Source organism: Bos indicus x Bos taurus, chromosome 4, assembly GCF_003369695.1.
Source record: "Bos indicus x Bos taurus breed Angus x Brahman F1 hybrid chromosome 4, Bos_hybrid_MaternalHap_v2.0, whole genome shotgun sequence".
NCBI lineage: Eukaryota > Metazoa > Chordata > Mammalia > Artiodactyla > Bovidae > Bos > Bos indicus x Bos taurus.
The window spans coordinates 62581137-62608873 of record NC_040079.1 but is presented as its reverse complement, the minus strand read 5'-3'; the positions used below and the strand labels follow the sequence as shown (position 1 = coordinate 62608873).

At 36.3% G+C, this 27737-nt stretch overlaps 1 protein-coding gene across 3 annotated transcripts in view; it reads left to right on the top strand.

The window, feature by feature from the left end:
* The window catches only part of IMMP2L (inner mitochondrial membrane peptidase subunit 2), a 956056-nt gene that overhangs the window by 328634 nt on the left and 599685 nt on the right, over positions 1-27737 (top strand). Inside the window, exon 5 of one of the 3 annotated variants that reach the window (XM_027539554.1) lies at positions 10794-10948. The exons of the other annotated variants lie outside the window; for them this stretch is intronic. Within the exon in view, the coding sequence (XP_027395355.1) occupies positions 10794-10806 (13 nt within the window). The 3' untranslated portion in view covers positions 10807-10948. Of the gene's footprint in view, positions 1-10793; positions 10949-27737 lie in introns of those variants that run through there. 3 annotated transcript variants of the gene reach the window in all.

The window sequence follows — 27737 nt, the reverse complement described above, 5'->3', positions numbered from 1 at the left end:
GTTTCTTCCATGTCTTTTCATGGCTTGAAGTGCATTTCTTTTTGGTGCTGAAAAATATTCTATTGTCTGGATGGACCACAGTATACTTATTCATTCACCTACTGAAGGATGTCTTGGTTGATGCCAGGTTTTGGCAATTGTGAATAAAGTTCATGAGGCTTTTGTGTGTACAAAGGTTTTTATTACTTTGGGTGAATTCCAAGGTACTTGATTGCAACATTTGCAATCAACTATAATTATAAGCAAAACAAGCTTTGAATCCCAGTTTTAAGGGAAATATGAATTCCTAACGAAGAATCCCATTGTTCACATTAGTAGACCTATTTAGAAAAATCCAGTTACTATTATATTTTGGGTTTTTAAAAAGTGTGTGGAAATGGAAAAAAGATGTACTTGTGGTGGTGTTTATAATAGTAGGGGCTGTTAGAGTACAGGCGGAATTGCTTATAGATCTAGAAGTTTGATCAGTCCAGAATTACTTAATGTATTAGTTTGGAATATAGATTTAAAATGGGCTTCCCAGGTGGCACTAGTGGTAAAGAACCCAATCTGCCAGTGAAGGAGACTTAAGAGACGTGGGTTCATTCCCTGGTTTGGGAAGATCCCCTGGAGAAGAGCATGGCAACCCCCTCCAGTACTCTTGTCTGGAGAATCCCATGGACAGAGGAGCCTACCAGGCTCCACATCCATAGAATTGCAAAGAGTTGGACACGACTGAAGTGACATAGCACACAAGCACATAGATTAAAAATAGAAAGTGATTATATCTGAGTATGGGATCATTAAAATTTTTGACATCGTATTACTCGAATTTCATTGGAGAGTTGTGTATAAGCTTGGTATGTGAAATCCGCATTGATAAGAACTGAAGGTTGTTTTCTAGAAACAAAATTTACAGACTAGATAAGCATTTGTAAGTAACTTGATCTTTTTTTTTTTGGTATATAAAATGTTAATACTTTGAGCTCGTCAATTATACTATAAACTAGTATTAGGTATGCTGGCAGTCCATTGGGAGGATTAAAATAGTACTGTGAGTACAGTACTAGGGAGTGAAATGTCCTATTTCAGAGGAGTTTTTCATCCATGAAATAGGATCCTGTGTTCATTTCTGTTTACCAGATCAGAGATTGATAGGCGAATTTAAAAAATGTTGCATATTGGCTACGGTCTGTATTTGTAAGCTTTCCTCTTTGCAGATTTGCATATATTCAAAGGCTTTTAAGATCATTCAGGAATACATAGGACCATCAACTTTGAGATGAGAAAATTCAAACCAAACTAAGGCAGATTTCTGCCCAAATGAGAACACAACAGGTTGCCTTACTTTTCTCTACCATTAATAGCCACCAAAGCAAATTTTTATCACTCAGAAATTTCTTCCAATGAAGCTATTTGGGGAAATATGTTAGCTCAAATCTGAGATAACTTGTTACCTGTACTCTGTGTCTTAATAAATTTCTTCTAAACAGTCTTGCAATCTGTGGAGTTAGATAATTTCTGAAAATATTTTTGTATGGTACTTTAACGTTTTGAGAAACATTTATTTAGTTGCCATTAAAAATTAATGTATTTTGCCTGTGAATCTTGATTTCTGGTTTTCTTTAAATAAATGTTAAGTCAGGGCATGCTGCACCTAAAACTCTGTCAGGTAGTGGTTTGGGAGGCTGAGTTATCATAGACCTTCTGAGTTCACTACGGGCCCCTTTGGGCCTGTTCACTTGCTTATATTGATATTACTTGCCTGGCTTTTTGAAAGCATTTGATTTTTGTGAGCTTTTAGATAAAGTTGGATGTAGCAGGTTTTGAGAGCTTTAATACAAATTGATACAGACTTTGTGATTCTTGGTAAATTTGACCCAGTTAGTTTGTATGATTTTGCTGAAACACAATCTTTAGATCACCCTGACAAAAGCTCTTGGAGGGATTCCATCCATATATCATTGATGTTGCTTGCCATGACCTTGGCCTTGCCTTTCTCTAAAGGGCTTTATTTTCTGGCAGTCCCCATAGCCAAACAGAATCACATCTGACTTCTTACCTCTGAGCCTTGCATGTTCTCCTGTCTGGAGCACTCTCCCACCCTCGTTTATCTGGCTTCACATTGTCCTTCTCCTCCATGGACAGCCTTCCTCATCTCCCTCTTAGCTTGCTTGCCATGCCTGGCTGAGGGCACTTTAAGACCCGGCAGCTACCATCTTTGTTTCCCTTTACATCAACTCTCTGCAGGTGAATATTCATTAAATAAATGATTCTGAAGTTTTTCTGGTGTCATTTATGTGTCATAATTCCCTCATATCTTTGAACTTTAGGTAGTTTATGTTTGGGGAAATGTTTCATTTTAGTGGAGAAGTGACAGATCTCCCCCAACCATGCCCTACCACATACCCCCTTCTCCTCCCCTTAAGCCCCTTCCTTGCTTCCCGTAAATACTCTAGGCAAGACCTTTTATTGCAAAGAATTTTATTGGATTATAATGTCTTTTATCTTCCATATTCTCTTTCTTACCATATTTTCTACTTAAAGTTGAAATTATTTGTATAAATTAGAGGAAGCATAGGTGATAGTAGTAAAAGCTTTGCAAGGTTTTGATGCTTACCATATTTTTACTTTTAAAAAAACATTTTTATACAAATTCTAAATATTCATTCTTGTAAATAATGACATTGTCAATCTTGGAAACTAGTAACTTTTTAAACATATTTTCAGCAAGACTAAGATTTTAGAATAATGCTCAATAGAAAACACCATTTTCTAATGCTTAAGACTTAAAAAACATCATGAATCAGAAACAATATCAAAAGATATCTCTGAATAATTATCTGCATATTGTGCCAGTGTTACTAATCTTATATAGATACTTCATGGATTCTTAAAAATAGGATTTTAATTTAAATGCTTAAAATGTCCAATTTAGCGTTGGCTTCAAGCCTAATGCAACATTGGAGCCTCATATGATTCTTCAGAGGCTGGTCAGTCTTATTCTCTCCTGCCTTACATCCCAAATTATTCCCTACCCCCTTTCCCTTTTCCAATGGCAAGGTCCAGTAACTTTTATCTTCTCAAATTGTGTGACAACCATTTAAAATACCCCTGTGACAACATTTAGGATGCTTGCTCATCAGTCATACTACTTCATATCTCTGTAATCTGTTTGTCAAATCTGAGTTTATCCTTGACTGAGAATTTTTTCACTGGCATATTTCTAATAGCCCATAAACACTCATAAACACGGTGCACACATGCACAGACCTGCACACTCTTTGACTTCATTTGCTTTGTTGGTTGATGATGCCTACCTGTTGCATGATATGTAATGATTCCTACCACCAGATGAATAAACCATTGCTTCAGTTGAACTCATTCCTGATAGAGAGAATCCTGTATGTGAGTGTGGAATAGAAAGGAAGATCATTCTTCATACTCTTGAATGACCTACTTTAAGAAGTGACGGTTTGTGAGATCCTGAGATAGGCTCTCCTCTCCTTTTGTTAAAGCAAATTCTGTTTCTCTTTTCTGTTCTTGTGACAGCTTTTTACAGATATGAGATGTTTTTTAGGAGAGAGAGTACTAGGTGGGCCTTTGGAACAGAGCTTGTTTTAGGGAACACAACTCACGAAGAAAGCAGTTGATAGAGTGGCATTATGTTTTTATATGGAAGATGGAAGTTCAATAGAAATAGTACTATCCTCTTAGATGGTTTTTTATCTTTAGAAGCAGGTTGTCAATTTTTAATAAGAAGCAGATGTATGGAGTTGAGTTTTTACTTCTCTAACATTGAAAGTTTTAATTCTGTAATAGATACAAGCTCCCTGTCATATAGAATTGTAGCCCAATACACTGAGGACTTTAAGAACTGTTGAAATAACTACTGAATGCAAGAATATCAACCTTGACAGCTTGGAAATTTGCTAGTGCAGAGTACACTCCTGACAGGGTGCTTCAGTTATGTTACAGGTTTTACTTCTGTAAGAGGTTTAGATTGAGGATTACTAGTGATGGTGAACACTTACAGCATGTTAAGTATTTCGTAATTCAGCATATTAATAAATATATATTTCATAATAAAAGAATAAATATTTCTAGAATGATTGAATGGCAAGTAAACAATGTGACGTCGTTTAAAAAATGCTGTTTTTCTGAAGCAAACTGCTATGTACTTGAGGTAAAAAGAATATGGCAGGTTTTTTTTTTTTTTTTTTGGTAACACTCTTTTTCACTTTTAGACACTTGAGTCACAAGGAAAAGTGCACAAAAAGAGATTTGTTATAGGACAAAAAATATCATATGGTCTTCTTTTTCTTCCCTAGTAAAATACACCTTACTAAATGTAACAAAATAAGAAATGATTATAGAAAACAGGATGATGGGTTGTTTCTAAATAATTGAGTCATTGTGGAAGATAACAGTATGTCAGAGTCCAAACTTAATTAGCTGAGGAACATGCACATTATTTCTGTTTGCTTTTTGGAGAAATTCTAACGTATCTCTGTTCTTAGCTGCTCGTATTTGCTGTTCTTCTATCTGGTAGTCATGGTCTAGCTGTGCTTTTGTCGTTGGTTGAGTTGAAAGAACATTTAGAGTGGTCATCTGACATGTCTGGCAATTTGGTGATGCAGGAGGCCTTCAGAAGGAAGAGCAATTAAAAAAAAATGAAAAGCCCCCAGCTAGCTTATTTGCATGACACGAGTGACTCACTCAGTGATACACAAAGAACACGGGTGGTTTAGGTTAATGAATTGTTCTTTGAGTCCTGTTAGATTTTTTCCCACTGCTTCAGTAACTGCTTTCCCCACTGGTCCTCTATCTGGGTCCCCGGATTGTGAAATATTGTCATCATGCATTTCTCTTTTGTTTTCTTTTATGCTCCAGAGTTGGAACTGTGAAAGGCAGCTTCATTTATTGTTTAGTTGAATCAGAATGACTGCAGTTCCACAAACAAATTGGACTTCAGTTAGGGGTGCTTTGTCATAAATAATCTTGGAAGAGATTGGATTCTTTCTTTGCTGATATATTTTAGCCATGTGTTAAAATCAGCATCCCAAAGAGATTGATTTATTGCTAGTCTGAGTGATAGCTGAGCAGCACATGCCCGTCCTCATCCTGCTCTCTTTTGCTGTCTCTTTCCCTAAAGTATATTCAGCAATAATTTATGGTAAGGGAAACAAATATTCTATTTTCTCAATTATCCTTTTTAATTTAGCCTTCACTTCAAAACAAAATAGTTCTACAATGCACAACCCTCTCAGTAAACACTTCTTCATTATCTGGAAAGAAATCTGTTTCACAGATTGATTAAGGGCATTTTTCATAGTAGAGTCAGGGGGATCATATTTTCCAAATAGAATGTTAGGACATCTTAAAATTTCACAAATTTGTTTTCCCTACAGGCTTCAAATACTTAAACAATAATTGTGAATACCTATTTTCATTGACTGTAAAATTTTTTTTTGTCCATTTATTTTGTTTCAAGTTATTTGATGCTAGAAATCATCTGGAGACATAGAAAATCTAGTGGTTTCCTCCTTGGTGGAAAAGATATATATATATGTATATATGTATGTGTATGCATAAACATATTTATATGTGTGTGTATAAATGTAATTTGTACTTTTGTATGAAGATATTAAAAGTGAAAAACAGTATTCATTTGACTAGACATTGGTCCTTAACTATAAATGCCATAATAAGTAACACTTTGCTTTTTTGATTCATAAATGCTGTGGTCAGTTATACTCTGTCAGTAACAATCATTTCTTGTAAGTCGGATAATGGCATTAATTGGCATTAATATTTTTAATTGTTTTATTCATGCTTGATGCTTTACATGTGTTATTTAACTTGAAGCAAATATCATCTCCTTTCTTTCAGATGAGAAATTTAACATTTAGAACTGTTAAATGACTTACCCTCAAATCACACAGCTAGTAAGTTGTAGACACAGATTTTACATCTGTGTTTGTCTAGCTCCAAAGCTTGCATATTTCATCTTTGCATTCAACTTACTGTCTTCTGTAGAGATAAAGTTTTGATGAAGCTGATCGTATTTTCTATTTGATACATGATACAAAACAATGATGAGTGTGTTTAAGGTGATCTTTTTTTTTTTTTGCAAAGATCTACTTATACATTGGAATTATTTTCCACAAGTGAGGCATACCCATGGTAACTTAGAGTATATTTACAGATATTTCAGATGAATATAATCTTATTGGTCATATTTAAAAGCGTATATCATTGTCTTAGAAAATAAGATGCAAATATTAAATGTCTGTATAATTCAAACATAAAAACATAAGGTATTGTTATATTAAGGGGTTTCGAGCAAGAGTGTGTGGATAAAACTGTAGGATTGACTTGCCCCAGATGTGCTCAGGGATTACAGTTTTACCACGTGTGTTTTCGGTGCTTGATGGTTTACATTTTAAAAGCATTGAGTATTTATAAGACCTAAGGTCTGAGTAGGTCTTATATCTAATACATAGTTCACTGTGGCAGAGATTTAGGAGTGGGGATTGGGGTAGGTGATGATGTTTAATTTTTCTGACATCAGACTAACATGCTTGAAAGAGAAATTTAGCAAAGCTAATTGGAGTGACTACCAATACTATAAATTAGGTCCATAGCTTAGACCTATGAGTACTAGCCTTTATAACAGACTTGACAGCAACATAAATCTGTTAAAAAAAAAAATGGAACTATTCCTGACATGAAATAATGGGATTGTCATATAGACGACACATTGTGCAGTTTTTCCTTTTAATTACTGTTTGAGAACAAAATCAGGTTTTGCAGCTGGTCCTTCTTCATTTCCATTTGCCTTGACTAAATCTCACACCTAGGAGTTTGAAGCATGACAGACAACAGGTGTGAATCTGTACTAATAATTGGCTGTAGTTCCTGTCCTTCCTTTAAAAATTGGCTATGTTGTAAACATCTGTAATACTAATCAAGACAGCCTTTTCCCCTATGTGTTTAATGTTTTCCAAACCATGGTTAGATGCTACGTCTGAATCAAATCACAAACTCAAGTCAGGTTATTAAATTACTCTTGCTAGGAGAATAGATTTTAAAGGAATGATGAGTTTCAGTCAGTTAAGTGCAGCTGGCAAGCAGCCATTCATTATGGCATAGTGTGACATTGATTTTTGACTAGAAGAAAAGGAAACAGCAGTAACTCTGTATTCTTAAGGAAACATTCTATATTATCGATGTACTTTGTTTCCTTAAAAGCCACTACCAAAGCTTAATTCAAATTGAATTTTGATTGTACTAATAAGGAAACCTATTCATTGTTGAAGTCAAAACATTCATTATTATGAAAATAAGATGCTAATCCCAGACTATTACCTTAGCAACTATTTCTATCCCTCTTCCTTAAGGACACAAGATACAGCGTGCTTTATTATAGACAAGAGCTTTTTTTTTTTTTTTTTAGCAAAAATTACAAAATACTCATAATTACCTTTAGTAGGAACACGTGGGCTGACTCATTGTGCAGATTAAATAGACTATTGAAACAAAATCAGATGATTTGGCTCATTTTTTTTCTCCTACATTTTCTCCAGTGATTACTGCTCTCATCTACTTGCCAAATTGATGGGACTTGGCAGTAAAAAATAAGCAGTTGAAAATGTGGGAGATTAAGTTTTCTGAATTTCAGAGAGGGTCATCAGAGGGAAAGAGTACGAAAAGAGTTGGTCTTCTGGGTTGACAAGATGCATCATAAGTTGTCTGTTCTCAGTTACAGTCACCTAGACCTAATTTTAGAAACCTCACCTTAAGAGAGAGTTATTTTTATTTTCCAGATTTTGATAAATATGGTGGATTCCACAAAGAAGGTGTTTGTAATTCTTGCATGACTTGTCTTTGTCTTGTCATTAAATGTCAGAACCTTAGATTCAAATTGTATTAAAAGTATGTGAAAATTAATGGCGGAAAGTGGTACAGCGTGTCATTTGCATAAATTAGGTCATGTGGAAAGTAGGGTCTAGGATACTGAATGTTGGCTTTGAGATCTGATCATACTGAAAGCTATTCACAATAAAGTCTATTTGCGTAAGGCAAATAAGTGAGGGAGGTGGTTTCAGGACAGCAGGTAGTATTTACTCACAGCTGTAGCTTGAATAGCAAACTGGTTATAGAATAGTGTTGATTGTAATGGAGATTTGAGCCAGTCATTGTCGTTCCAATTGGCAGAGACCTGGAATGAGTCCAGATTTTCATATGAGAAAGATGTTCTAAGGCGGAGGCACTGGAAGGGCTGCTGCTACTTTGGGCTTAGTGACAAGGCTGATTCATCTTCTTCAGCTCGATCGGGAGGGGGTGCGTCTTGATCTTCTCTACTCCTCCTCCACTCTAATAATGGAAGCTACAACAACTGCAGTTACAGCAAGTACTTTGCACACATTCCAACTTAATTTTCAGAATAATTCTGAAAGATAGTTGTTGCTCTTGTTTTTACAGTTGTGAAAATTAAGATTCAGAGAATATACGGAACTTAATCACGGTCATTCAGCTCATATGTGGCACGATTTGCACTCACACTAGGTCCATCTGATCACAAGCCCTTGATTTTTTGACGTACCATACACTATTACAAATTACCAAAAAGAAAATTTTTTTTTCCTCCATAACATGTCTATATTGATTCAACTCTCTGTTTAGCTTTTATCATTTTCTCACAGAAATATTTTACCTTTTAATAGATCCTTATCAGTCAAACCCTTCTTTTAGGTTATATGGGGTGAGGGCTGAAAAGACAGGCAACTGCTGGAATTCTGTTTCTAGACTGACCCTGGACTCAGTGCTGCCCTGTCTTATCTGTCTCTGCAAGCAAGAATGTGATACCTTCATGCCTCTCCAATCTCCCTGGCTTTTATAATATTAATTATTGAGTGTTTGCTATATATAAGACTGATATGTAGTATTAATAAATCATGAAAGAAGAAGAAAAAGAAAGGAAGGAAAAAAGAAATTTGTTGGTTTGGGGGGAAAAAAAAACCAAACTGCTGTATTTAAAATTGCTTCCTCAGGTGGCTCAGTGGTAAAATACCTGCCTGCCAAGCAGGAGACACACGTTTGATGATCCCTGGGTCAGGAATATCCCCTGGAGAAGAAAATGGCATTTCACTCCAATATTCTTGCCTGGGAAATTCCATGGGCAGTGGAGTCTGATGGGCTACAGTCCATGGTGTCACGACTTAGCAAGTGAACAACAATATTTAAAATGGATAATCAACAAAGACCTACTAATAGCACAAGAAACTCTGTTCAGTGTTATGTGGCAGCCTGGATGGCAGAAGAATTCAGGGGAGAATGCATACATGTATCTGTATGGCTAAGTCCCTTTGCTCTCCACCTGAGACTATAACAATATTGTTAATTGGCTATATTTCAATATAAAATAAAAAGTTTAAAATTATGTTTAAAAATTCATTGGTTTTTGGAAATTGAGCATTTCAGAGAAATGCTGGGGTTACCTGAGAACCTGCCTTTCCAGTCTGTTTCTGCTATGCTGGTATTACTTTCCCCTGAGCTGAGGTCTCCCCAGGTGACAGCTCCTGAGTTCATATATAGCTAAGTGATTTTTCTCTTCTTTTTTTAAAGCCCCCCAAATGAGCCAGTATGGTGAATTAACTAGGAAAGAATGTATGCATTTCTGTGAGATTTGTAAGTTATTTTTATTGGTGTTTGTGAATCCTTCAATTTGAAGATACTTTGTTCCTGACATTCTAAATTCTTTCCAGGTCCACAGAAACAAATATGCTGGCAAAAATTCTATATCCTAACTTTTCTGTAAATTTTGTAAGAATATTGAAGTGTTGTATATAAATTCACTTTTTTTCTGTCTACACTTAAAACTGTGAGAACAGTTGTAGGAATATTAGGCATTTATTCATTCATTCCACATTTATTATTTATTTTGTATCGTGTGTGATATTAAATTTTCAGGAGTGAGGAAATGATTTTGTTTAGTCGAGGATTTTATTTTTTTTAGTTTTTCTCCCTGTTTTCCATTTTGAATTGTTTTAAAATTCAAATTGACTTCCTAGAGGGCACTCTGAAATCTGGCAGTATTCCCTATTGAAAAATCACCATGCTTGACAGTTATATCCTATGATACTGAGTGAGAAATTCTCAGAGAAGTATCTCACTTATTTTCAAAGTGTCTCCACTTAAAGAACTTTTAAATGAACATTGTAATGCATATTTATTTGTGGTTCTCTGACTTTATTTTACTCATCTACTCAGTCATCTTGGATTCATTTGTTTTCACTTAATAAATATTTACTAAGCCCCTAAAATATGTGTTGCTCTTGAAACATAAAATTGACGTGAATATTTCCCTTATGACTCTTATATTGTGTTAGGGAAGCCAGATTAAACAAAGAAGCACAGTAAGTGACAGTTTTTACATGCATGCATGTTCAGTCATGTCCAACTCTTTGTGACCTGTGGACTGCAGCCAGCGAGGCTCCTCTGTCCATGGGATTGTCCAGGCAAGAATACTGGAGTAGGCTGACATTTCCTACTCCGGGAAAGATGACAACTGGCGTGAGGAAAAGAACAGTTCACGATGAGAGAGGCAGCAAGCAGGGAGGGCTTGCTTAATATTCCCCTACGTGGGGAATATTAAGAAAACTGAGCAGAGACCTGATGGATGCTTAAGAGTTATTTAGCTTCATAGAGATTTAGAAGAAAGCCTATGTAAATTCAGTTAGCTGCCTGTATTCACAGATTTTTATATCTGGGGATAAGGAAGGACTACTGTACTGTCATTTTATATACAGGTACTGGACTTGAGATTTGCAGATTTTATTAACCATGAAGATTCTAGAAGCAATCTGCAGCTGATATTGTGGAGCACTGTATCCTAAGGTATGTATGGATGTGAGAGTTGGACTATAAAGAAAGCTGAGCGCCAAAGGATTGATGCTTTGAAACTGTGGTGTTGGAGAAGACTCTTGAGAGTCCCTTGGACTGCAAGGAGATCCAACCAGTCCATCCTAAAGGAGATCAGTCCTGGGCGTTCATTGGAAAGACTGATGTTGAAGCTGAAACTCCAATACTTTGGCCACTTCATGGGAAGAGCTGACTCATTGGAAAAGACCCTGATGCTGGGAGGGATTGGGGGCAGGAGGAGAAGGGGACGACAGAGGATGAGATGGTTGGATAGCATCACTGACTCAATGGACATCGGTTTGAGTAAATTCTGGGAGTTGGTGATGGACAGGGAGGCCTGGCATGCTGCAGTCCATGGAGTTGCAATGAGTCGGACATGACTGAGTGACTGAACTGAACTAAACTGTACCCTAAGGAGGGAAAGAACTGGACTTTTTGGAAGAACCAAAGACCTACGTGACAGTTAAGAATAAAGGTTAAATTTACAAAATATAAGCTTTGCCATTTGATTTTCATCTGTAAGTATGAAGTTTACTAAGCTTTTATGCAGAAAAGCTTAAAAAAGCTTGGGCTTCCCAGAAGGTGCTAGTGTAGGTTTGCCATTTCAGGTTAGTCATAAGAGACACCAGTCGGATCCCTGGATCTGTAAGTTCCTCTGGAGGAGGCATGGCAACCCACTCCACTATTCTTATCTGGAGAATCCTATGGGCAGAGGAGCCTGCTGGGCTACAGTCCATGGGGTTGCAAGAGTCAGACATGACTGAGCGACTAACACTTTCACTTTTAAACATCAGAATAATTTACCTTAACCATTTGAAAAATGGAGACAGGTAGTATTAGGTTAGTTATCAGTTTTTAAATACTTGGAAAGATGGACCAAGTACTTTTATTGTTGTAAGAGTTGTGAACAATTTTTGGTTTTGTTTTATAAGTATTTTTGCTTTTTTTGTGTATGTATACACATACACCGCTTATTTAGCTGCTTTTCTTTTAAAAAGATATTTCTTATATTATTTATTAAAGTGTTTAGGAAGATATTAAAATGATTTATTTACCTACCATATTATCGTCATAAAGGCAGGGTGGAGATAATTTCCACTTTTGATTTACTGAGTTATCATATTGCAAACGAAGAAGGCGATGGCACCCCACTCCAGTACTCTTGCCTGGAAAATCCTATGGATGGAGGAGCCTGGTGGGCTGCAGTCCATGGGGTTGCGAAGAGTTGGATACGACTGAGCGACTTTACTTTTACTTTTCACTCTCATGCATTGGAGAAGGAAATGGCAACCCATTGCAGTGTTCTTGCCTGGAGAATCCCAGGGACCGGGGAACCTGATGGGCTGCCGTCTATGGGGTCGCACAGAGTCGGACACGACTGAAGCGACTTAGCAGCATCAGCAGTAGCATATTGCAAAATGAAAACCCAAAGTCTTCTTCCAAATTACTGTTTTAAACTGCTAAAGTAAAACAAAAGAACAAAAGACACATTAACCTCTGCCTTTGTAGGTGTGCGTAAATGTGATTCTTTCAGGGATAGTGTGATCCTTGAACAGAGTAAACTAAATATTTTAATCAAAGAGCTTCTGGAAGTGAGTGTATATTGTAACTTGTTTATTGTGTTTTGTATGTCATTACCCCAAATTATTAACTGCCTTTTTGTGATATTTATTATTATTATAAAAGATTCCAGTTGCATTCATTTGTTAAACTAACTCCTCTTAAGTTCTGCTTTGTGGTCCCAAGTGTGGTCTTGAGAATGAATGTTTTTGTCCCTCAAGGTTACTTGAAATTCTTTGTTGCTTGGGTTTAAATTTTTAAATTTAAATATATTCAGTATTTTGTTTATTCCTTCCAAGGACTTCTCTTGTGGCTCAGCTGGTAAAGAATCCATCTGAAATGCTGAATTGCGGGAGATCTGGTTCAACCCCTGGGTTGGGAACATCCCCTGGAGAAGGGAATAGCTACCCACTCCAGTATTGTGGCCTGGAGAATTCCATAAACTGTACGGTCCATGGGTTCGCCAAGAGTCGGACACGACTGAGCAACTTTCACTTTCACTTTATTCCTTCCAAACTCCAGTATATTACTAGGTGACTAATCTGATAAACTGGTGAAGGAGAATACATTTGCTAATTAATGTTTAATGTCTTGTATCTTAATTAACACTACTTTAAAACCAAAGGAATAACAAATGCAATAGAGTATTATTATGAATTGAACTTAAGATCTCTAGAATATATACATATTTCATAACTTTTTCTTAATTCTTATTTCTTAAGTACTGTTTTACGCTAGACATATTATCGTAAAAATGGCATTTTTGCCACTCTGCTATTCTATCTGATTGCTATGCCAGATTTCTTATCTGAACTCCAGGCTTCATTTAATTATCTGTCTGACATCTCCACTTGTCTATCTCAAGGGCACCTCAGACTCAGCATGCTCTAGACTGAACCAGCTTCTCTGCCAGTGTTTACTTAGTGAAGAACAGCCACAACACATCCAGTTGTATAAGAGCCATGTCTCAAACTTATCCTTGAAACCTTTTGCTACCTCATTCCTCATGTTGCTTCTACCACAGAGTCCTATTGGTCTTATGTTCATCCACTGCCGTCCATTTCCTGTGACAGCATCTGAGTCCTGGAAGACTACAAGCGTTGATTAACCAGGGTCTCTGCATCTACTCAGCTTCATATAACCTTCTGCCCCACTTCATCCAAAGTGATCTTTTGAAAATTCAATTTTACTCCCATGTGAATAGCCCTCATTATCTTCATTGATTTTTAAGATGGAGACCGTAGTTATTAATGTTGCCTAAATGTCCCCACAAGGTCTGTTACCTGCCTCCTCTCCACCCTTGCCTCCCATTTTCACGTATCATTTTAAATAAAATAATGCATGCAAAACCCCTGTATTCTGTAAAACAAGCAAACAAAAGAAAAAGAAAACAAATAAACTGAACAAATATGAATCTGCGCTCCAAATGAAAAATCACTACATCTCCCTGTGGGTGCCTCTTCACTATCTTTATTATCATTATGTCTGCCTGCTGAGATGTAGACACTATCCTGAAGGTTCTCTTTTTATATACTTTTGCTTAAAAAAAAAAATAGTATGATCAGAGTGAGAGATTGATTTTCCTTAGAGATTTCCCTTACCAGAGTACACTAAAACTGTCTTGTTACTGGGTCTGCTTGTATGACCACTGAAGGTGTCCTCAAGAGTTGGTTCCTATGTAACCTGGGGTAAAAGTCTTTTTTCAGGTTCCTCTGCTTACTTGAGTGTTGATATTCCATTTTCATTGTTTATTTTTGCTCCTTGGTGACCTCTTCTTTTTTCCTTCTCCCAATCCCTGCCCATGATAGGGATTCTGTGCATTTTGTTGCTTTTGTCAGATCTCACCTGCTTTCTGTTGAGGTCCAGCCATTCTTTACTCTCAACCCAAGCATTTCTTTAAATAAAGCCTTCTTTGTCCCCTATCTTCAGTTACCCCAAGCCCAGGTTCGTGTAATTTGTTACAGATATTGCTAGCTCTGCATTTCTTTTCTTTGGATCATACCTTATTTCGTAATTGCATACTTAGTAACTTGTTTTATTACTATTTGTCTGTCTTTCTCTTAACCATTAACTAAACTGAGAAAGAGATATGATATAGCATTATAGTATCTTCAGGTCTCAACCCAGAGCTTGGCATCTGAGTATTTGGTGAAAAAAATGTGTGGAAATCAATGGATATATGTAACACTACTTCAGCCTGAAGTTTTCTATGAAACAGAGCTAGCATTGTCCCATATCCATTTTCTTTGAAGATAAACTATGAAGTTTAAGGTTTCTTGAAATTATACAACACTTTTATGAATATATTAACAGTATTATCAAAACTGCTTTTAAAATAAGTACTTCATCTTATTGACCTTCCTTCTGAATTTTTTTTTTTTTTCATTATTCCTCAAATCCCTGTGTGGTTTAGAGTATAGAGGAACTTGCTAATGTTTAAGTTCATATCAGACCTCAGTAGATGCTTGTAAAGTGAAGAAGTGAATTATTTACAAACAGGAAAGTATCCTTCATGTGTATTAAATTGGTTGTAGAATGATTCATTGATGAGGATTACTGAGCACCAGGTACTACTCCATTTTCATCATCAAAACAGATGCCTTCAGCACTCCTTTCTCTTTTCTTTGCCATTGTAAATAAAGGTCTTGGTGCCCCATTTAGCTTTTTTTTTTTTTTGCTTTCTATTTGGTGAAGTCCAAAGATATCGTTTGTGGTTATGGTTAGAAATTTATTGAAACATGAAAATCCCTGTTGTTCCATAGAAGTCAAAATAAACTATATGCTAGCCCAACCCACACTGTCTAGGGTGCTTCTTGAAATTACATCTAGAAAAAGTGTAATGCAGAGATTTCTACCAAAGCATGCATAATCTTCAGTTCTGTACACTTGGGCTTTTTCTGAGCATTTTTCCAATGTAGCATTTCCTTCTCATTTAGACGTAGTAAATGAAAAAATATGTCTAATTGAACCTTATCAAACGTTTGTCTTTAAAATGCAAAAGCCTAGTACACCCTAATGGCATGGAGTGTTTAATATATACAATAATTCTTTGTCGCTTTTAGTCAAACACATTGGAAATTCCTCACTAAATCTAATTTTATCCCTTGTTGAGGTCATTCTCCATGATAAGTTAGGCACTTAAATGACACATATTAACCTAGAAAGATGGAAGATGGCTGGGAGGGGAATGGGGAAGTGGTGTGGGAGCATTTGGAATATGTGTACCTTGTTCTGCAGAATCTTCTCTATAAGAAGGCAGGGAGGATTTCAACTCTTAAGAAAAAGTAGTTTTCTTGATCACCTGATGATAATTTTCATACCCAGAGCTGATTAAATCATAATTGGTACATATGTATCACTATCCTAACCCATAGATAACATGCTTTTAATAATTTCAGTATTTCGAATACAAACTACTAGGTATAAGATAAATAGATATAAAATGAATAATATTGTAAGTCAACTGTCTTCTACAATATAAAAAGGGAAAGGATTTTTACAAAATAATGTTTCAGTATTTCCTTGGAAACAGAAGTTGAGGACTGTTTAAATCAATCACTTTTAAAGGAATTAAACATGTAATTATTAAGAATTGATTTTGTTTCCATTGAAGTATATCTGTCATCAGTTTGGAGAGAAATTTTTTTTGTGATAAATGTGATTAAGTAGAAGAACTGAAGCACTGTTGGTGTGTTGGTAAATTGTTAGTGTCAGATATATGACACATCAGGGCTTCGTGCGATGTTGTGTGTGTGTATGTGCTCAGTAATATCTGACTCTCTGTGACCCCATAGACTGTAGCCTGCCAGCTCCTCTGTCCATGGAATTTGCAAGGCAAGAATAGTGGAATGGGTTGCCATTTCCTTCTCCATGGGATCTTCCCAACCCAGGTATTGAACCCACTTCTCTTAGGTCTCCTGCATTGGCAGGTGGGTTCTTTTCTGTCTGAGCCAGTGGGGAAGCCCACAGGTTATATTAATAATAGGTCATTAAAAGAAAAGCCAGTATTGCTAGTGCTCGTTGATTTACCTGTGCTGTACGTTAATGCATACTCTTATGTCTTGGTCATTTATGAAAGGCATAAACTATTTTACCTTTTGCCTTCCATATATTTATTGCTATTTTTTACAATATAATAAAATGCCTCTTTCCTAAAATGGCTGAGGTCCTTTGTTAAATTTCTTTTTAAAAATTGATTTCAGTAAGAGCAGAGGCTATATTTAATTGTAGTCTTCCTTTTGTAAATAAATAGAAAATGTTTATGCATTTTGGACAAAATCTTAGTGGCAGGAATGCTGTCTTTGCTCAAGTTAAGAAGTCTCATACAAAACTTCTGAACTTGCCCAATATATGTTCATTTCTGGGGATGAATACAGCTGTAAACGTCAACTTGTTCCCCAGTCCTCTGCACTTCCAACACATACTTGAGAGATGACCTGAGGGACTGTGTTGGTCTTGGTCATTTTAGTCCCCACAATCAGGAAGCTACCCTGATATTTGTGCTTGGAGCTCCATGATGCCTGGCATTTCGAAGATATTTCTAGATCAAGACCTTTTTGCCTTTTTTTTTTTTTTTTCCCTCACCATAAAAGGTAAGTTCTTTTTGTGGAGTTTGATTTTTTTTTTTAATGATAATGATACAAATTGATTGAAATACATTAATGCAGCTAACTGCATTATGTACTCTGATGCTAGACCCATGCTGTATCCTGGCACATGTCCCAAATGCTCCTGTCCTCACCTTGACAGCTTTTTAGTTCTGTGACTTTATTTATATGCTGGCATCATGCAGCTGGTACTTAGTCTTAAATTCAGGAGAAGAGAATTATTTTGTGTTCAAGAAACTTTAAAAAAATAAAGTTCAAAGGTGAAGCTATTTCAATAACAGATCATCTCTTAATGAGAGGATTCTTGGTTAGCCCAACTAAAGTCCATCCTGATGCTATTTCTGAGAGATTTCTGTGTCCTAGGGCTGTGTTTCCATAGAAGCGGTTTAGAAATCACTTTATGCTTGTCATGTTAGGCTCTCTAACAAAAACAACTAATAAAACAGATTAATAGTAGAAGGAAATTTTCAAATATCATTCCAAACTATTGTTTCATTTGAACTGTTATAAATAATAATCTGGGTTAATTTTAAAATGGGCTACCTACCATGTGATTTTTTTTTTCTCTCATATGTCCTACAATTCTGCCTATAAGAGTGCTTTATTGATAACATTTAAGCATAAAAATCATAGAAAAAGCAAGAGAGTTCCAGCAAAACATCTACTTCTGCTTTTTTGACTATACCAAAGCCTTTATTGACTACATTAAATTCTTTGACTGTGTGGATCACAACAAACTATGGAAAATTCTGAAAGAGATGGGAATACCAGACCACCTTATCTGCCTCCTGACAAATCTGTATGCAGATCAAGAAGCAACAGTTACATCTGGACATGGAACAGTAGACTGGTTCCAAATCGGGAAAGGAGTATGTTCAGGCTGTATATTGTCACCCTGCATATTTAACTTAGATGCAGAATACATCATTCGAAATGTTGGGCTGGACAAAGTACAAACTGGGTTGCCGGGAGAAATACCAATAACCTCAGATATGCAGATGACACCACCCTTATGGCAGAAAGCGAAGAAGAGGAACTAAAGAGCCTCTTGATGAAAGTGAAAGAGGAGAGTGAAAAAGTTGACTTAAAACTCAACATTCAGAAAACTAAGATCATGGCATCCGGTCCCATCACTTCATGGCAAATAGATGGGGAAACAATGGAAACAGTGACAGACTTCATTTTTGAGGGCTCCAAAATCATTGAAGATGGAGATTGCAGCCATAAAATTAAAAGATGCTTGCTCCTTGGAAGAAAAGCTATGACCAACCTAGACAGCATATTAAAAAGCAGAGACATTAGTTTGACAACCAAGGTCTGTCTAGTCAAACCTATGGTTTTTCCAGTAGTTGTATATGAATGTGAGAGTTGGACTGTAAAGAAAGCTGAGCACCAAAGAATTGATGATTTTGAACTGTGGTGCTGGAGAAGACTCTCTGAGAATCCCTTGGACTGCAAGGAGATCCAACCATCAATCCTAAAGGAAATCAGTCCTGAATATTCATTGGAAGGACTGATGCTGAAGCTGAAGTTCCAATACTGTGGCCACCTGATGCGAAGAACTGACTCATTTGAAGAGACCAATGCTGGGAAAGATTGAAGTGGGAGGAGAAGGGGACGACAGAAGATGAGATGGTTGGATGACAGCACCGACTCGATGGACATGAGTTTGGGTAAGCTTCGGGAGATGGTGATGGACAAGGAAGCCTGGCGTGCTGCAGTCCAGGGGGTCACAAAGAGTCAGACACGACTGAGTGACTGAACTGAACTGAAACATAAAGAGATATAAGATGACAAACATGCATAGTCATGATCAGATGTGTGTTATATGCTTGAAGTATTAAAAGTGATGTATTCCTGACTTAAGCACAGTTATCAGAACAGTCTTATTGAAGGTCTCTACCCAGTTTTTGTCTCTTTAGATATTGACTTTATAGACACATACATGCCTGGAACTCTTTTCTCCCACTGTCCTTTGAGACTGGCAAAGGAAATTGTTGGTAGATAACAGTTTTGTTCAGAACAGGTTTCTATGATGTGTGTTTTCTCTTGGGTGCTTAAAAAAAAAAAAGAAAGAAAGAAACTGGCTCTTAAGGTAAGCCTAAAACAGAATAGGTGGAAAATGTGTAATATATCCTACCCACTTTCTTCTTTGCGTATTGATTTTTAGGGAATTGTGTGTTGCCCAGAGTCGAAGTTTGTGGTCTCTTTATGTAATGATTTAGGGAGTAATTGAAATGTAGATAAAAGGGAAGAGGATAAAAACACATGTTAATGGAATAATGCAGAAGAGTGTGAGAAAATGCATATTGGTCTAGATGGAATACTGCCGAGAAGGAAATGGCAGTGTGGGTACTTACACTGTGAAACTGGCTGTACCGTCTAGAGTACTGCTCTCTGTGCTGTCAGCGCCAGAGAGAGATGTCTGGAACCTTTGAATGTTGCCTGCTCACCTCACCTCTCCCTGGTCAGTCCCTCCCCTGCCTTTTTTTCCATGTCAGTATTTTCTGGGTGCTCATTCACCTTCTTATCCATCACCTTCCTTTTTATCCTGATCCTTCGCATTTCATTAGGGAAATCAGTGCAGGAGTCAACTTCTCACTGGACATTGGTATTGTTTTCAGTCATTTCCTCTTCACTGATTATTATCTTGACCTACATTTTGCTCATGGTTCTATGTACTTCGATTCCTTCTGTCCCATCACAGGACTGTTCTAGTATTTCCTTTTCCTTGTAGCCTGTTTTCTAAAAGAATGTTTTAATGTCGAGGACTCAGAAATGTTGCATGTGAAAAAAATGAACCAAAGACCATAACCAGAATTTTGTTGTTGTTGTTGTTGGTAGAATTATACTTTCTCCTTTCCTAATTCATTCACTTTATATTTAGCTAGAATTATGTTGATAGAAAATGAAGTTGTACACTAACCTTTTTCTTACTGTGGTAATCAAGTTGATTATCATATACCAGGAATTCAAAGAGCAGCATTGATCAAATAAGTAAATGGCTTTTAACTAGCTGTTTGATGTTGGATTCTCTAGAAGCTACACTAGAATCTACACCAGAATCTACTAGGATCCACACTAGAATTCTCTAGAATGCTACACTGAGGATTTATTTACAAATAATAAAGTGAGAGAAGAGTTAGGAAGTAATAAATGGGAAAGGGCAGGACAGGGAAGGGAAAGGAAAGAAGAGATGTGATTTCAGGCAAAGTCTCTCTAATTGCAACTGAAGTTTAAAATTTTGTGGGAGTTTCTGTAGTATGAGTTATGCTACTGTTTCAACCCAACTTAAATGAACTGGACATTTATACTTCTATAGTTGTCAAACACTGACAAAAGACCACAGGACTAGAGGATAAGGGAGGGTGGATGCTTGCCACAATTGGACAAAAGGGGTCTAGTTAACCTTAGGACAGAACATCATCTATGAGTGCTCTTTTTTGAAGCAAAATTACACTGAAGTGTGAGAGGTGCAATATGTACTATAATGTGCACAAGTCTTGTTGAAGAATCATGTGATAGAATTGGATAATTTCTTCTCTTTCCACTCCGTCACTCAACTCCATTCTAAATCTACATCATTTTCTATGTTTTGGTTTTAGCCCGCTTCATTGATTGGAGAAGTGAGTCAGGAATATTTTCATAAGACATGGACATTCTTATTTAGTTCTGCACTGAAATTCAACAAGTGATACTTTCTTAAGGATTATTCATAAACATTTTAATGAACTTTTTGTACCTGGTTTTAAAATCCATTGATCTATCATGTACTTTGAACAGTTACTTTACCCAGGCATAATACTGTAATGTCATTTATTGGTCATTTAGAAAATATTCATTCACTGAGTTCTGTAGATTTTCCAGATGTTGATGCACTTCATTACACAGCATAAACAAATCCCATTTTTTAATATCACCACCAATCTAATCAGAAAATATAGCACTGGGAAGCTGTTAACGCTCTCAGAGGCTATTAGAAATTTTTCAAACTTCTAACTTCTGCTTGAAAGCCTTAATGTTATTACTGACAATGAATATTCTCAGTTGTTTTCCTTGAAGCAACAGTATTACCTCTCTGTTGATCACTCAGTTGTGTCCAGCTGTTTGCAATCCCACAGACTGTAGCCCACTAGGCTCCTCTGTCCATTGAATTCTCCAGGCAAGAATACTGGAGTAGGTAGCCATGCCCTTGTCCAGGTGATCTTCCTAACCCAGGGATCGAACCTGGGTCTCCCTCATTTCAGGCAGATTCTTTACCAAAAATGTCTGCCCAAAACCCAAGCCTGAAAAATTGTAGTCTGTCAGTCAGTTGTTCCTTCAAGTGAAAATGATGCTATATGAAAAATGGCTAGTTCAGTTGACAGTTAAAGCACACACACGCACGTAAGTGTACTGTTCCTTAAAACGCCTCTTACCGTTTAGTATGCAGCAATTGCTTTCTGTTTACTTGCCATTTTATCACACAGAATAAAAAAAAATTTGAGTCAAGGGTTTATATATAATATAATTAAGTTTTTTTTTAATTGCTTCATCAGGGACATTCTTAGACAAACATTTGTTATAAAACTTGCTAGTATGTGACAGTGAAGAGTATAAAGATGACTAATACTGTTTGATATCCTGGCCGTGATTTGTGATAAGGCACCAGCGATTTCTCCATCAGTGCTTTTTCACTATCGGTGCAAGTTTCCACACAGCAAAGAAGGCAAATGGCATCGTAGTGTTATTATGAAAATAATTTTGCCATCGTGAATTCCAGGAAGGTTCTGAGGGACCCTAGGTATCCACTGAATATACTTTATAAACCACCGCTTTGAAGAAAGCAAACATTCTTGGCACTTTCCATCTTGCCACCCACTTTCAGCTCGTGCAATCACCAATTAATTCAGTCTCTAAATAATTTTGGAAGGAAGTACTTCAGTCACCTTCCTTCATCTTCCTTGTATAATCCTACTCTGAACAGAGCTCCATTATGATATCTTTATGATGTAACAGTTATTTATATTTTCTTGGATATTTTCTTGCAGCAGATCTACTCACTCACATACAAACCATAGCTTCCAGAAACTACCAAATTAATATTCCTTGTCTGTTTCTGAGAATTTTATTGTATTCATTTTGTGAGGATATTTTTTGACCCTGAAAGGATCAGAATAATGACAGTCACACTTTGTGGTTTTTGAATGCTTTATCGTTCACAAAGCACTTCTGCATGTGTCATCTCTTTCAGGCCTCACACCAATACTGTGAGGTTGGCAGGACATTGTCATTATCTCTGTGTGAGTAATCCCAGGTTGAGAGAGGGGATGTGGGTTGCTTAAGGCCACAAGGAATGAGTGGCAGAACAAAACTGAGATGCTCTATTTTCAATCTCCAGTTTCCTCCACTGTAGAGCCCTGTTTCTTTTCTTGTAATAATTTAAAGTACATTTCATACTTTTTCCCCTGGTCTATGCAGCACATTTCTGTTAGCATTTCATATCATACGATGCCTGCACAGGCTGTTAACTTTGATAAAAATACTGTGCAGCTAAAGAAATGACCACGACCCGTAGGCTCTGTGATCTCAATGAAGGCCCGATGCTGCTCAGAATTCTGTTGTAACCATGAAGGGTAATACCTTTTTAGCCGTAATAAATATCATCCAACCCAGGTATGAATTTTCCAGCTTCAAGGAGAACTGTAGAAAACAACTTAAGTAAACTCTACAGCCAATGTGAGGCAGAACAAGAAGAGAACAAAGATTTGCTGAGTAGTTAAACGTATTAGAAAATCAAGTTGACTGACTAATCTATAACCATATGATGGGATTTGTAATACAAAAGGCTGAAGTACTGTGAATTAATGAAAAAGTGTTTTGATGAGTTTACAGTGGCAAAGAGTGTTTGCATATTATAGAAATTAATTAAACATTAGTTTATTATATTTTATTGTGGCCAAAGGTTCTCCTTCGTGTCCAAGAAGATTGAACTGAGCTTCTCTGCATTTACTTTGTTTAATTAGAACTTTTAAAATGTTTAAACAAAATTTGTTAGGTAATATTTTTGAAACACTGAAAATGATAGACAATGATAATATGTATCCATATAGTCACTATCTAAATTTCTCATAGTTTAGCATTTTGGTTTGCTTCTTCTCTTACAGAAATAAAATACTGTGAGGCAATTGAAGCTTGGTGTGTAGCCTTCCTAGTTTACACTGGTCACTCCCCAAGGTTAATTATTATGTAGAATTTACTATTCAGTTTTCATCATGCTTGTTTTTATATATAGGTACATATATTTGCACTGATAAATCTCTAGTACTTTTTATGTTTTAATACTTTACAAAATTTGGTATCATTGTATATCATTTGACAATAAACAGTTTTTCACATCAACATTGCTTTTAGGATTATCCGTCTTAACATATGTAGCTCTGATTGAAGTATTCAATGCACAGTGTTTATTAATGACTATGCTGTAATTCATGACTCCCTGGTGCCACAGATGGTAAAGAATCTGCTTGCAATGCATAAGACTGGTTCAATTCCTGGGTGGGGAACATCTCCTGGAGGAGTGATGGCAACCCCCTCCAGTATTCTTGTTGGGAAATCCTATGGACAGAGGAGCCTGGCAGGCTATAGTCCTTGGGATCGCATGGAGTCAGACATGACTGAGCAACTAACACTTTTGCTTTCATGTTTACATTCTATTTTTGATGACAATTTGACTGCTTCCAATTCTTGCTATAAGAAACAAAGTCACAAGAAACATTCTTACATATATTTCCTTGTGCACATGGTTAAGAGTTTCTTTAAGATATATAGTAGAATTGCCTTATAGTCTGCTCAATATGCTTCTTCAGCTTTGTTAAGTCCTACTGCCAAATTATTTTCTTTCTTTTTTTTTAAATTGTAAAGATCAGATTTTACTTTTTATTTTGAAACACTTTTTACTTATAGAAAAGTTGTATGGTAGTACAAAGAATGCTCAGAAACCATTTACACAGATTTAAGAAATTAATTTTTTTGCCCAGATCTTAACACTTTGTCTTTCTATTTTGTGTGTGTGTGTTCGTGTGTGTATAAAGTATTGTTTTTCTCACCAGAACCATTTGAGAATTAGGTTGCTTTGATCATATCTCTTCACCCTTTAATACTTAAGCATGTCTTTCCTAGAACTGAGAACGTTCTCTTACATAACTACAGTACAATTTTCAACTTTAACACTGAAAATACTCATGTCCTTATTGTAGTGTTGTCAGTTGTCCCAATAATATCCTTATAGAAGTTTTTATTTCCCCTAGTCAAGGATGACATCGTGTTAACCCATCACATCTCTTCAGGCTTTTTAAATATGGATGATTCTTTAGCCTTTGTTTTTGGGACATTGATATATGTAAAGAACAGAGGAAGTTAAGTGTTTCTCAGTTTGTGTTTATCTAGTGTTTTCTCTGGAGAAGGCAGTGGCACCCCACTCCAATACTCTTGCATGGAAAATCCCATGGATGGAGGATCCTGGTAGGCTGCAGTCCATGGGGTCGCTAAGAGTCAGACACGACTGAGCGACTTCACTTTCACTTTTCACTTTCATGCATTGGAGAAGGAAATGGCAACCCACTCCAGTGTTCTTGCCTGGAGAATCCCAGGGACGAGGGAGCCTGGTGGGCTGCCGTCTCTGGGGTCGCACAGAGTCGGACACGACTGAAGCGATTTAGCTGCAGCAGCAGTATTTTCTCATGATTAGATTCAGATTATATGCACTTTTGGCTGAGAAAAAAACTAATATTTTAGTGATGATCTATCCTTCTCAAGGATTATTTATTAGCATTGATAGCGTTAATCATTTTGGAATGCATTTACATATTTTAATTGACTAAAATTCTTAACTGTGTTATATATATATATCCAGTCATATCCAACTCTTCACAACCTCATGGACTGTAGCGTGCTAGGCCTACCTGTTCCTCACCATCTCCTGAAGTTTGCCCAAGTTCACATCCATTGCATCAGTGATACCATCCAGCTATCTAAGCCTCTGTTGCCCTCTTCTCCTTCTGTCCTCAATCTTTCCTAGCATAAGAGTCTTTTCCAATGAGTCAGCTGTTTGCATCAGGTGTCCAAAATGTTGGAGCTTCAGCATCAGTCCTTTCAATGAATATTCAGGGTTGATTCCCTTTAAGATTGGCTGGTTTGATCTCCTTGCTGTCCAAGAGACTCTAAAAAGTCTTCTCCAGCACCAGTTTGAAGGCATCAATTTTTCGGCACTCTGCCGTCTTTATGGTCCAGCTCTCACAACGATATTTTACTACTGGAAAGACCATAGCTTTGACTGTATGGACCTTTGTTGGCAAAGTGATGTCTCTGCTTTTCAACACACTGTCTAGGTTTGTCATAGCTTTCCTGCCAACAAGCAATCATCTTCTAATTTCATGTCTGCAGTCACCATCCACAGTGATTTTAGAGCCTAAGGAGAGGAAATCTGTCACTACTTCCACTTTTTCCCCTTCTATTTACCAAGAAGTGATGGGGCTGGATGCCATGATCTTAGTTTTTTTAATATTTAGTCTTTAGCCAGCTTTTTCATTCTTCTCTTTCACCCTTATCAAGAGGTTCTTTAGTTCCTCTTTGCTTTCTGCCATTAGAGTGTTATCATCCACATATCTGAGGTTGTTGATGTTTCTCCCACCAATCTTGATTCCAGCTTGTAACTCATCCAGTCCAGCATTTGCTACTTTCCCATCTATGAATAGCACTTTATGACAGGCTGAACTAAACAAATATACAGTGTTACGCAGCTGCTAATACAGTCACCTTTGTGGTAATGTTTGATAGTCTCAAGCCTGTGAAGCACATTATCATGTAGGCATTTTAAATATAAAGCTTTAATCAGAATAGGAAAACCACTTTAAAACAATGTTGAGTTGCATATAAATTATTCTTCTATACTTTAATTTTTAATAAAAATTAAAGGCATTGTTGACATTATTTTATTATTTGGTTCAAGAGTCATTCAATTTCTCTTCCATATTTACTTTTCTCCTTTGGAAATTAATAAGTAAAGGGAAATACCTTGAGATGTTTTAAATATCCTGTTTATAATAAAACCTTTTCCCTTAGATTTAGCATCCATTGATGGTGCTTGCCTAAATCAGGTTTTACTACTGTAGTTGGAAAACTGTGATTTTATAACTTCATTACTCCTTTGTTCTTTCAATATATAGTGACTTAGATATTCAGTTGAACTTGAAGAAATACTTGTGAGCATAAATTCATAGTCTAAATATTAGATTCAGGATTTATTTTGTTAAATTTCTTTTCTTATTAGCCAGGAAAAGAAATTCCTGTTGGTTGGCTTTTGAGAAGAGAAGTTAAAATGGTATTCCCGTTGCCTAAATCAATCGAGAACTAGTCTGAAATCACTTATTGATTAGTTTATACCTCATTCACTTCTATTAAGGATTAGAGAAAGCTTTTCAAATTAAACACAATAAAACAGGACAAAAAAGTTAAAAATCATGATTAACTTGGTGGTACCATTTCATCTTGATAGTTGAATATTGCATTCAGGTCCTAGAAAATCAGCAGCTAAACCAGAGAGACAACCATGTTGAATTAGACATGATTTCTTTGTTTCATAGGACAAAGAATCCTATAAGTGCTTAATAAAATATATTTAAGCAAGAATAGAAGCTCACTTAATTCAAATAGCTTATAACTTAATTGCATGACATCAAGAGGGCTAATTTTGTGCTAAGTCAACTCTTTTTATTGAAAATTTATGCACTGGTAAAAACAATAGCTCCAACCAGTGCAGACTTACTTAGAACTTTATTTACAATTTAGGGTCACAGGTCTCAATTTCCAGAGATTGTGGTTCATTAGGTCTTAGGAAGAGCCTGGGAACATCACAGGTGATCTTTGGATCACACTTTGAGAAAGAGTATCTCAAACAAAAACACAAAATTTGTAATTTTATTGTGATCAGGTCAGTATTGCAGACTTTATAAAGTCAAAGTATTAGTCACGTCCAACTCTTTGCAACCCCATGGATTATAGCCTGCCAGCCTCCTCAGTTCATGGAATTCTCCAGGCAAGAATACAGGAGTAGGTAGCCATTCCCTTTTCCAGGGAATCTTCCTGACCTAGGGATCAAGCCTAGAGTTTATAAAGAGGCTTGTAAAATTCTTCCAGTAATCTCATATTTAAAGTATAATAACTTTTAGAAATTCTTGTTAAAAGTAACAGGGTAGTTAATAAACAGCTAAATATTAATAACTGAACTGAACTATTAGAACATAGATTATAGTTGATTTAGTAAGTCAGGGGTCTAGTCTTTTCCATTCCAGCCCAATACCCATGCTTATTAGTATTTTTATAACCTCCTTAGTTTTTCATTAGTTTATTAACTTAATTAGTTTCAGTGGCTCAGCATAGATGACTTTTTAACTTGTGTACATATTCCAAGTTGTAAAAATGTTGTTATTTCAACTTTTAAAAAGAAGCTTATTTTTTTAAAAATTCATTATTTTGTATTAGAAGAGACAGGCCACCAGTTTCTAAGATTTATTATTCTTTTGCAATAACTTGCTTTAGCCAAGGGCCCAGATTTCAAGAACTGTTCATAGGAAAGTAATTTCCAGTGGTGTCATTGCTAACTAAGTAAATGACTTTGACATACAT